Source organism: Taeniopygia guttata, chromosome 13, assembly GCF_048771995.1.
Source record: "Taeniopygia guttata chromosome 13, bTaeGut7.mat, whole genome shotgun sequence".
Lineage (NCBI taxonomy): Eukaryota > Metazoa > Chordata > Aves > Passeriformes > Estrildidae > Taeniopygia > Taeniopygia guttata.
In genome coordinates this window covers 14411254-14424005 of record NC_133038.1, presented here as the reverse complement: position 1 = coordinate 14424005, position 12752 = coordinate 14411254, and the positions used below count along the sequence as shown (strand labels likewise).

Genomic DNA, 12752 nt, shown 5'->3' with positions numbered 1-12752 from the left:
ATGATCTTGAAGCCCTTTAGCAATATTAGCAATTAATTAAAAATTAGTTGAAAGGAAGCATTAGTTTCGGTAAATATTTTCCCTTTTTATTTTTAGGCTATTTTAATCTATAAAAATAGAAATGTTATGTAGAATAAATGTTATGTAGAAAAAATGGTTGTAACATTTTCAGTCAAAAGAAATGTCAAAGTAATTAAAACACAGGTGCAGTGTTTTAATACATTTGCATTGCTACTCCCTAGAAAATTTTATACCAAGAAGAAGTTACAAACAGAAATGCTTTTATTCTAGAAAAGTGCAGTTGGATCTAAGAAGTAATTTTCTTGCTACTTAACTCATCATACCCAGGGCAAAAACTTTTCCTCTGTGGCTTTCCATTTTCAAGTCTAAGAATACTGACTTTAAAAAAACCTAATATGATTTTTGTACATTAGAGATATTTGAGAACTTAAGCCTCATAGATATTGTTTGTAAACTAAAGAATCTTTGGGGAAAATACAGAAACAAGCACATCTAGCAGAAAATTGGATCAAAATTCAATTGAAATTGTGGCTTCAACAGTTGTTAACCTGAAGGCACAGTCATTTCTTCTTCATTGATCTGCTTTTCCCAGCCCTCACTTCTATTTACCAACATTGTCCAGGATGAATGCTGATCATTTTACTCATCATGAAAGGAAGGAGTGGAAAGACCTGACCAGAGAGATCAGGACTATCTGGGCAGAAATTTCAAAAACCCATTTCCTTTCTGACCTCTTCAGAACAGTCTCATAGGAATGGAGAACGTGATCTTACCTCTGCTCCTTTGTACCTCACTAGGTAACCCCTGTACCAATCTAAAAGGAAGAAAAATCACTTGGTATCACAAAAAATCCATGCATTACAAACACACAATAAAGTAAGTACAGATAATTGGACACAAAATTTAACACCCCATGCTCACATTAAAAAGGTAGAATAAGATATTTGTTTTTCAAAGTGATGAGTGCACACCCTTAAATATCTGGGTTAGCCATGACCCCCATTGTCCTGGGTAGCCATGATACAACCATAATAAGCAGCTTCTTGGTGTAAACTCAAATTGGAATGTCAAGAACACTGAGGGCTGTTATTGGGCTCCTGCTGCATTTGTAGCTAGAAAACCCTTCTGAAAGGCAGGAGTGCAGAACTGCAGCAGTGGCAAGTTAAAAATTAATTCAGGCTTTGTTCCATCTATTCCAGGGTTAAGTCACAATAAACTACAAAAACCATAAAAAGCAGAGTTCAATCTTGCTAAATCAGATCAGGGGCCACATGCACTGTGCATACAGCCCATCATGAAAAATCACCTCCACAGCAACAAAGTTTAACTGTGTTGAATACTATATTTTTCATCCACAGAAAGAATTTATGACCGAAAGCAGACATGTTCTAATTGTAATTTCATGAGCAGATATCATCTCTTTGCTATCACCCTTTTTCTCACAGGTATTGCAGCCATGCCAGCAAAGCATAAAGTAATAAGAATAAATCCCAAATGCCAAACAGCACAGTCAGAAAGGCAATGCTGAAAGTCACAGGATGATTGCTGACCGCAAAGAAAGACTCAGGACAGATTTTTGTTAGGCTGTTCTGCAGTGCAATTTTTCCCCTCAGTGTTTTATCAACAATAAAATTCCTTCTTACTGCTGAAATGGAATTATTTGCACATAGTCTCAATTTACAACCAAGTGCGTAAAATTGTTTTCATCCCATTTGCTGTGACAGCACATATGTGTTCTGTGCATAAATTCTGTGCATGCAAAACCAGCTAAAACAGGACAGAAAAGGAGCACAGGGAGAATCCTGTCACCGTTGGTTACCCGCCAGCTGCAGCTGGGAGCATATATTGAAGATATCTGATAAAAAATGAACTTCACACCCACACTGAGAAGGATTCCACTTCTTCATTGACAAACATATTTCATTAAGCAAGGCATGACAGAGCATATCAAGGGCAGGGGATTCAGAAAAAACTTTTAGATAAAAAATAACCCTGTAAGATGCGCACTCCAGTCACTAGGCTGAGCTGACAACAAATGGACCCCAGGAATCCAAAGCCTGAAATGCTATTTCTGCAACTAACAGACAGCACAGGGATGAGGAGGTTCCTGGTTTGTGTGTGTGTTTTGTTCTTAGCCAAAATATTTAGAATAGAGGCTTAAAGAATTACATTTTTTAGGAGAGGACAAATCACTGTGACTCTGTTGACTTCTGAGTGGCATCAATGTTTTCACTGATGCTTAAAGATATTGAATTATTCTTACAAACAGAAGAGGAACATTTATGTTTATGTGCTCTAGTACATTGTAAAGATGGTTTTTCAGGTGCTCCTCCCTCAAATCCTTTGTTGTTTCCGGACAAAACAACCTGTGTGGTGGAACAGGCTGGGCTCAAGCAGCCTCAAAGTCTTTGCAGCCTTGTGCCCACAACACTCCGGGTGTCTCAGCACTGAGCTGGCTGTGCCACCGTGCCGTGCAGCCATTGGCCTCTCTTTAACATAACTGCAGTTAGTAAGAACATTTTCTATCAGCAGAAGTGGGTTGAAGAAGATAATTTTACAATATATTTTTCAAATCTGTAAGCAATTTGTAATTTTTTTAAAAACTCTTGACCTGGTCAAATAGGAAATAAATCACTCTTGCAATGCCATTTGCAGGTACCTAACTGCTGAGTTAGTAATAATAACTCTACTCTCCTTGCTTTATAGTAATGGGAACATCAGCAGCTCTGTCAGATTTACAGAGAATCGTTGGGATTGGGAAGGTATTGTCTGTCCATCATGCACAACTTGACTTGGACTTCTGCTGCTTAACATGTGCAATATTTTGGATGGCTTTCAGAAATGTTTCTATCATCCTGACACTCAGATTTCTTTCACTGGGTTTCCCCATTATACAACAGGCTGATGAGGCTGCTCAATATCTCCTAGCAACAAGAATTTAGTTTAGAGGCTAAAAGTGTACTCCTTTAAATCTGAAATCAAATTTAATGCAACTTCCCTGAGGTATACAAAACTTCACAGGCACAAACTTCACGAATTCTGCATTCACCTTGATGACTTCCTCATTTGGTAAAGGCATCCCAAAAAAACCCACATGTATTGTAATATGTCTAATTTTGGCTCTTAAGAAAAGATTAGGTTCTTCCTCAAAATATACCACCACCACAAAAAAAAAAAAAAAAAGGTATTAGAAAGCTACTGATGTAATAAAGGGAACTGCTGTGAGGTGAAAGGATTTTGTTATTCACAAAGAAATGGAAAATGTGACTTACCTTCACAGGATTCCAGGATATGGACCACATCACCAATCTGTAGAGATAGCTGTGGTATCCCTGTGCCTTTGAAATTGTATATAGCTGGAAATTTAAAGGTTGAAAACAATGTTTTTCAATACAGCTCACAGCACAGTGAAACTGAAATCCACATGTGGTTATTGAGGTTTGGATACTGGGATCAATACACCAGGCTAGACAAACAGAGCTATAATTCTATCAAGAGGCTCCATTTCTCAGCATTAAATTATCTTTTTTCTCGTGAGAATGGAAAAGTGGTGAAAGGGCCAGTGCTGAAAGCAAAAAACAAAGAAAAGAACCCCCCAGAAAACTCAGCAAGCATGGGGACACCAGCTATTGATCAGCACTGCTCTGCACAGGATTTTGGAGTCCTGTTTAGATGCAGGCCTTTGATAAATAGTCACAGTGCTGGGGAATTGTTTATCTACTGGGCCAAGGATTTAAGTTTATAAAAATTTATTTCTAGTGGTATGAAAGGTCACAGAGATGCCTGTGAAAACGGAATTTGCTGAATTTTTTCCTGGGTTTAAATGCTTTAATTTAACATGAAATTGTGTTTCATATGGAAACAGAACCAAGGTTCATAATTTTCTGTATTCTCTGTATGACTCTGAACACAGGAGCAGTAGATTTTGAAAGTGTTCTAATCAGAAACTTATCTACATGTGGTTAAAGCACTTCAGATAGAACTCAAGTAAATGAGCTCTTCAGTTATGTTCCAGGGTTACAGGATGTGGGCTCCTATGGTAACCATGCCTCTGTAAGCTTTTTCCCTCACTGGCTTGGTGAAAAAATTCTACAACAGCATTACAGCAGAAGACATCATTGTGTGACTAAAATACAAAGAGTTGAAACTGCAGCTGAGCTGTGCAGGTGGGAACAGCTGTGCAGGTGAGCCCAGGTGTGCAGGAAAGGGGTTGGGCAGCAGAGCTCTGCCCTGGCTGCTGGCAGTGCCCCCACCCAGAATCCAAACCTGAAGGATTTTGGATGAGGGAAAGCTGATCTAGAAGGCAGAGTTTACCTCCAGCATCTCCCTGCATTCCTTTTGCTCCCCTCTCCAAATTCTAAAGCAGAATATTCACCTTTGCTAGTCCAACATGTATAATGTTACATTTTATTTCAATATGATTCTTATTTTACTTGAATTATTAAAGCCTCAAAATTAATTGCCTTCCAGGAAAATGCCTGAAGTAGGAGTGTAGAGCTAAATAGATTCATCCTCTTCACTTTACAAGTATTCAATAAATTATGTGTCTTGTTTCTTTTGCCATCATTTTATTTGTTATATTTCTGGAACAGAAATTAGAAGGAATTTCAGACTGAGGAGGCTTACTGAACCAAGAATAAATTCTTGTTTTGTTGGCATAAAGAGGTTCTCAGCAGCTCCTTCTCCTGAGGGGGGAGAGCAAGGCTTGAGTCATTCAACATATGGGGAGCAGTAAAAGAAATATAACTTTGAAGTGAGACTGCTGCTCAGATTCAGCCATTTATTCAAAAGAATACTGAAAACATTTCCTCAGAACTGCCTTAGCCCAACACAAAATTGAGTTTGCGTGGTATAGTACATGTGTGATTCTTTTCTGACTGGTCTCTTCCACAAGTGGAGGGTGGAAAACAATCCTGAAAAGTTGTAATGACATTTCAAGATGCATTTCCCTGGAGTGTTTGGGAGGTGGGGGATGTGAGGACATTCCCATGCTCCTATCCTATCTCCCTGAAAAGTCCATGGACATCAATATTACTGTTGACCAGTAAATATTTCAAGTTCCAAAATATGCACTACCCTACTTAGTTGTAGCTGTCTCAAAATATAGATGCAAATGACTGAGTCATATATTTACACTGCATATCAGTTTTGCTCTTTTAAAACTTCATTAATAGCACTGAATGTATTGAAAGGTGCAGTAACAAACTGGCAAAGGAAGTGGCTGTATCAGCTTAGATATTTCTAAATGAGTAAGTGGAAACTGAACTAGAGATATTTTACTGTAGAACTTGGATTGGTAGGATGAGTTTAAAAAAATCCCTGTACAAAGTTTTGAGATACAGACCTATCTACCAAACCACATCCCAAACCACTTTGCAAAAAAATCTAAAAAAATAATCCAACATCAGCAACTACATCCACAGGTCCTATCTACAGCACCAGACAGCTTGATCATCATACCTGCTTTTCTTTTAATTATTAACTGTGAACAAAAATGTGACTGTTATATCCAGTTATTATGTTTTCTGTCAGGTGTAAGTGATGTCATTTCCCTTACAAACTGGGAAATGTATTTGTGAGTGTCACCTCAGAGCCCACCAGCCACAGCAGGGTTCCCTTTCCTCCACCCTCTTACAAGATCCTCAGGGTTGTTGTGTGCACAAGCACATTTAACTCATTATTCTCTTCAAAATCAGTGTATGAAAACTGCAGAAGGAATTCAAGTTTTTTTGGTGGGATACTCACAACATGTTGTTGGCTTTTTTAAAAGTAAACTGTTCCGTGAGTAGAAATGCAAGCCCTTTCAAATCACTCTGAAGACCTCTCCTACCACTCCTCTCCCTGGCATCTTGCATCCCAGCCATAAATACAAAATGAGCCAGCATCCTTCAGGCACAGAAGGGACCTGCTTGAGGGCTCCAGCATCCACTCCAAATCCTAACAGCAATTAGTGACCTCAGGAGCTGCTGAAGTCATGGCAATAAGGTTAGAGAGAGATTTGGATGGCAGCTGCCCACCCCAGCCCCAGGCCGAGGTGTCCCCAGCAGCAGTGGATCTGCACACAGATGCTGCAGGATTCTGCCAGGAAGGCACAGAGAATGCCCAGAAACTCCCTGCCCTAATACAAATTGCATGTCCTCCTCAAATTAGAAAATGGCCAGCAGAAAAAAAAAAAAAAAACAAACAAAAAACAAAAAAAAAAAACACCCCAAAAAATAAAAAAAAAACACCCCCAAAAAAGCCCCTCATACTGTGGACCTCCTTAGGGAGTTTTCACACACAAAAACGCTCTAGAAGAGTCACAATATCCCAGGTAACAGAACCCCTTCCTCAGTAAGCTGAATTTCCTCACTGTTAAAGCCCCATACTCTTGCCATTTACATGATTAACCTGTAAGCTGCTGCAAGATGGGAATAGTAAGCGAGGAAAATCCCACAGCCTGCAACACTGAAGCCATTTAGTATCTCAATAATCTTACGTGCCTTTGCTGCCTGTCTTCCTCCACATGCAGTCCCTGTCCTGATCTCTATATAAATACAAGCATTACATGGTTTCATTTTGAGACTTGCCTTTCTGGCCTGAGCTACTTATTTTCCTTCTTAAACATGATAAAACCAGAATGGATATCAAGAACCAGGAAACTCTAACATACCAAACCAGTCATATAAAGATATTGTCTCTGACTCTTTACCTTCTCAGATAAAATTGTAGCACAGCCATTTTTCTTAGAGCTCTTAATGAAGAACAGGGTATTTAGCTTGATTTTTTCCTTTTCATGAAGGACCATGGATAAAAATATTATTTCCCCAGTTTTTTTCTGCTTCCCAAGGAGCTGGAACAGCTGTTGGGTTCAGAGGGTGCATTTCATGAAGGAAAACTGCCCTGAACAGAGCTCTGCTCTGCTCAGTCTATTCAGATTTCAGAGATGTAGAATAATTTCCAAGGATTTCAGCAGATAAAATCAGACAAGCCAGTCTCAGCTCTGTGTACTCAGGCTGAGCGTGTGCTTTTCTATACCTTCAAAGAAGTCATCCACTCCTCCCCATAATTTTGCTTAAAAAGGACAAACATTCATTTTCTGATTCAGTAGAAAAGAAGTAAATCTGATTCTTGACTTTAGAATGCCAATGTAAATTTGGGGTTAGAATGCCATCATTTCACCAGTTTGTAACTTTGCTCAAAGTCTGAGCAGATGGCAAAGACTTTCCATCAGGAAACTGCCACCCAAAGCCACCAGCCTGCCATGACTATTCTATCCTGTTCTGTCCACAGGAATAACACAAATTTATGCTGGGAATGTTGCAAGACTAAAAACAATTTGACTAAAAACAATTTTCATGTGTAAAATCAGGACTGTATTTTCCTAGTAAAAAGCTGAGTACCTGCTACCTGGACTAGTCCATTGTTAGTTAAATAAAACACAAAAGTAGGCACAACAGACTGCAATTCACCATAACCAAGAGATGGTGAGATCTTCCAGATCCACCCTGCAGTGTACTCTGCTCATCCAAAGCGTGATGGGCCCAGTATTCTCAAACTGAAACTCTGCTCATCAGCAGAAACTGAAGGCATCAGGCATGCTCCTAATAAGAGACTTGAAAATTTATTGTGAGGTTTGTAATCAGAGACTCAAACCCAAAGATTTTCAAAAACACAGAAAACAAAATAGCCCTATATTTTCAAAAAGGTTCCACTGTGTATTATTCCAAAAGCTCATCAACTTTCATAGAATTTATGACTCAGAAGACTCAGTTTGCCCATTTTTCTTATTTCCTTCAGACACAGGAGGTATGTTTACAAGACTGTAAATTCAAAAACCTCTTCATTTGTGACTGTAGTTGTCAATAGCCCTTGATCAGGCCTCACTATTCCGTGAGTTTCATTTACTCGAAATTTGGCAACTACACCATTTTCCTGACAATTTTTAAGAATATAAATTTATTTAATTTCTGGGGCAGGAGAGCCAGTGATAGTGGTACATGCTTGTTTGATTGGTTTAGTTATTCTGGGTGCAAGAGTCTCCCATTTTTTTCTCAATAACGTATATAATGCAATACATTTCGTTTCCAAGATAGAACAAAATAAACTGTGAGCCAAGAGTTTGGCTAAGAAAAGGAACTTCTGGGTATAAGCTAAAGGTTGTTGAATTGCATTAAATTCTATGCAATTGTGCAAAAACAGAGAATTCTCTTACTGAAGAAAACCTACCATAAGCCACAGGTATGCCCACTTACTTTGCTATTCTAATATTGTTGGGAAGTCCATTTGATTGCTGTTTATTTTGCTTTGTGACACACTAAACCACAGACACCACTACAACTGTGATGTTTACATGCAAATATAAGGAGCCTTGTAGGGTGCCTAATGGAAAACCTTTCTTTAACCCAGGACACGGACTTGGGGCCAGCAAGCAGGAGCACTCTCAGCACACTGCAGGACACCGTGTGCCCAGATTGTCTCACATCAAACTGTCACAGAGGGAGCAAGCAGAGGGGAAAGGAAATAGCAGCAGGTTTGTAGTGTCAGTTCTTCCCAGTGACCCACTCTAGAGTAAATTGTAAAGTTTTGGACATTAAAACAAACATTGCTGGACCGCCATTAGTTTTTGAAAGATTGCATTTTACAAGGCATCTTTTTTTTACTGTGTGAGGTTTGCTGTGCCTTTCAAATACCATAGAGGCTACTACAAGTGCAAAAATTATGTGCTTTCTACTATTTGTAAAATTGAAACAGAAAATATTGACACTTTTTTTTTTTAATGTAAACTGCCACCAGAACAGGCTACTTCCATTTTGCAGTTCTGCTACTGGTGGACATGGGTCTTGAATAACATGTTATTCTCCTCTTGTTAATTTCTTGGTGTTAAATTTTATTCCATGAAGCCAGTTGGGTTTTTAATGCGTATCACAAAAAACTATGGCCTACTTAAAATAAAAAAAAAATCTTTTAGAAGCATTTAGAAGGTAAATAACTAAGTAGTAGCACACATCTTTCAAGTGCTTTAGCTTTGATTCCTACTTGTTTAAGGCTCTTTTAAAACAGCAATTCTGTCCTTTGTACAAGTTAACGTTATTTGTTTAAAGATTACTTTCCTTCCAAAAAGTACAACTTACCAACTCAGACACAGATTTTTTTCTGTAGCACTGACCATAAGTGACAATCTTGCAGAAGCAACAGTAGGATTCCCCTTCCCCTCCATTTGTTCCCCATAACTTCTGGCCACTGCACATTATACAACACATTATTTATTCAGTCTGCTTCTACCACACCAAGTGGGAGAAGCTGCATTGCTATCAAAGTGGGAAAGCTGACTCTAGTGTACTTCACGCTGTTCTGTTTGGAAGATCTAAACTTTGTACAAATTTAATCTTTTCAGTTGACCCCCGCTGGCGGAGTGGATGGTGTTAACCCATCACAGCAGAGAAAACACCTGCCCACATCCTGCTCAGAAGACAGAAAGACAAATGGCAGCTCCCTGAGCTACTTACCCACGCCACTCTTGTCTGTCCTGTGCCATCTTGCCATGGCACGTGAAGGGAGCGGCTCGCAGGGATGCCCACCGAGGAGCACAGGCTCTGGGGTGCCGAGCTGGGGGGTGACCAAGGCAGGCCCCGGAAGCGCCGTGGCTCCCCAGCCCCGGGACGAGCAGGCGGTGCAAGGGCTCTGTGAAATCTGCTGCCTCTCCGAGCTTCCTTCCTCTTTTCTCAACTCGAGATACCGTGCCTGTGTCGTGGGGGAGGGGAATCCCAGCCTGGGTGTTTCTTTTGCACCGTGTCAGTTGTGAACACAGAAGCACAAAAGGACCAAACCCACACCAGGACTGTGTGGCACCACTCCTGGGCTTCAGGTTGGCTCAGTGACCATCTCTGACCATGGCTTAGGTCAGTGCAGGAAACCAAACCAGCACCAGGCTGGAAAGGTTTGACTTCAGAGGATGCTACGTCTTAAAAACTCTGCTCTTCTAATCTGCCCTCAAACTTGGATTTGTGCTTTTGATGTCACCTCTCCAAAAAGAAGTGAAGACAAAGCCACATTTCAAAACACACCCATTCTTTTAAATGTCTATCATTTTATGTTTGGAGGAAGAAGCAGGAGACTCTCTCTCTTCTCTAAACAAAGCAGTACTTTCTTAAAGACTTATTGTCAGTACAAAACTTCCAGAAGTAATTTTTAGTGTATTTCCAGCCTGTGCTTGCACACAGCTGCTGGGGAGCCAGCCTGGGTGAGGACATCTTGGATGTGCAAAGGACCAAGCCAAGTCTTTTGGAACGTGGATTAAGGACAAGATACTGAATCAAAGGCAGTATGTCACCTCAAAGCACAAAGTCGGTGCTTTACTCATAGTTTAGACTTAAAAAACCTCAAAGAAATCCTTGCAAGATTTACTGTTTGTTTGATCTTCTGCTTAGTACAACAGATGCAGCTGACAGTCCTGTCCTCTGGATATTCCACTGCAGCTTAGCAATCATTGTTTATCCAAACTGTTTAACACTGCTGTGCTACATCCATCTCCTGATTTTTGATAACAATCTCCTCTGGTTTTGATAACACATGACATTTTATTTCTTGATTTTAACTAGCAATCATGTGGAGCACAGACTGCCAGCCTCTCTCCTTGTATGTGGACTTCTGATATATATTTTTGCAGGAAAATCACTTTAACCTTTGCCACAGATTTCCTTGAATTGGTCTAATCTTAACCATACTAGCTTAGAAAACAATTTAGCTCTTTTCTCTCCCCTAAAATAACATTGAAAGTCATGTTATCTTTACTAAAGTGGGCTAAATTCCCAGCAGCTCCCATTATTTCCATTTTCAGAAAACAAGCTTAATCTAAAAGTTCTTAATCTTTTCTGACCCTGGAAACAGATTTTGAGACTGAACTATTTAATCTTTCAATTTACTCTGGGTTTTGAGCAGTAACTTCCTAACCAGTGGTAATTATCTTCCTCACCCCTCCCAGTCCCTGTTGCAGCAAATCCCCTCTTCCCATTCACTACTTGGCCTAAAGGTTGCCTTGTTTTTATTTTCTTGTTCTACCTTGCTCTTCCTTATTGTGCTCCCCTGTAAAGCAACAGCCCAGAAGAAAAAACTGCTTCTTTCTAGGACTCATTTACAAACCTGCTTCTCCATGGATGTCTAATACACCTAGCTAATACTATTTTCTTCCGAAAGTAAATGATCTAAAATAGAGAAATTTCACCTACAAACTGGTATCCAATTTGCAACACTTCTCTGATGGCCTGATGTGGTTCTGCAGAGCACAGCACAAGAAAGGGACAGAGCTCACATCCCCTCTTGTACCCTCTGGACTCACCCAAAAGCCAACTCGAGGGCCAAAACTCCCACAGGAATTGCTGCCTCCCACTGCCATCCCCTTCCCCTCTCCAGCTCTCAGCCCTGCACAGCTGCTGGAGCTTCCTCCTGGCAGATTTTCATGCTGATGTTTTTGCATCCCCTCTGCCACTTCATCTCACACAGCTCCCACCCTGTCTGGCTGGCTCTGAAAAATTCCTGCCTCTAACTCCTAATGAATGGATGGGGGAACCAAATCCTTCTTTAGTTGCCAGAAGGAAATGTCAGAGCAAAGCACACACAGTAACCCCAAAAATCCTGTTCTTACAGTAGAGAACAAACCCCAGCTCAGTTCTAAGGAATTAAGGTGGGCAATAGTTACACCCTTTGTCCATGGAGGTTTTTATTCCAAGTTGGTTTATTTGTGCTGTTACTTCCACATTGATATTCCACAGAAAACAGCAGGCAGAGTCATCACCCTCACATAGCTCACCATTTCTTCCTTCAATCTTTTTCAGGACAGAATGTTTTTTAAGGAAAATAGAAAATTCCTTGTTTCCCTGAAAGATGAAACTCTGTAGAGGAAGCTCACAAGAAAAACTTACCTTTTGTGGGCTGGGGACAAGCAGAAGAGAGACAGTTCTTGCTTCCTTTGATACTGTTATCAGTTCCAGAAAACAAGACCTTGTAAGATGATGAGTAGCTAACTACCCATTTTTTAGCTAAGCTAATTTCCATTATAAAGAATTTGAGCAGAACACAGAAGTTCAATTTAACTCTATTTTATGCCAAGATCTGTGAGCACAGTTGCAGAAAAGCAACTGATGAGACAAACCAGAACCAAATAAGAAAATACAGCAAGAACTCTCATGTAAAGTACCTCAACTGTGTTCCAGCACACCCAAAGCCTGGAGCCCAGACACATTCCCCCACCTGCACTCCTGCAGGAGGATGTGTAAACACAAACCCACTGCATAAGATGGTAAAGGCTGCACACTCCCAAGTGGACTCCAGCAGCAGAGACTGTAAAGCAGCCCCTGGGGTTAATTAGATAATCCTAATCAGCTTCATTTGTTTGTTGAAATGGCATCCCAGTTCTGTTTGTCACGTAAATTAACTAGTTGTTTCAACCTAGAAATAACTTTAGAAATGCCACATGCCCAGTAGCTCAACATAACATTAACTATAACATAAAACAACACACAATTAATTAATTAATTGTCTTAATAGAGAATCTACAGCTCAGTACTGCCATTTAAACACATTATCCAATGTCAGCTTACCAAAGGTTTTCCTCTAAGTAGAGCAATCACATACCTCAGTTGTTCTAGGCTATTTGTGTCTCACAGTAGTGACAGTAAACAAATGTAACTTTCATCATTTTCATAATAAAGGATTTGTTTCTAACATTTTGTAGCATAAAAAAAAGGATTTCT

General features: G+C 39.9%; 1 protein-coding gene across 1 annotated transcript in view; it reads right to left on the bottom strand.

Moving 5' to 3' along the window:
- DOCK2 (dedicator of cytokinesis 2) overlaps positions 1–9714 on the bottom strand; it is a 154243-nt gene extending 144529 nt beyond the window's left edge. The window contains exons 1-3 of the mRNA XM_030283811.4: positions 9510–9714; positions 3294–3377; positions 795–835 (exon numbers count right to left, since the gene is read on the bottom strand). Of these exons, the coding sequence (XP_030139671.4) occupies positions 795–835; positions 3294–3377; positions 9510–9546 (162 nt within the window). The 5' untranslated portion in view covers positions 9547–9714. The remainder of the gene's footprint in view (positions 1–794; positions 836–3293; positions 3378–9509) is intronic.
- Positions 9715–12752: the final 3038 nt, after the last annotated feature.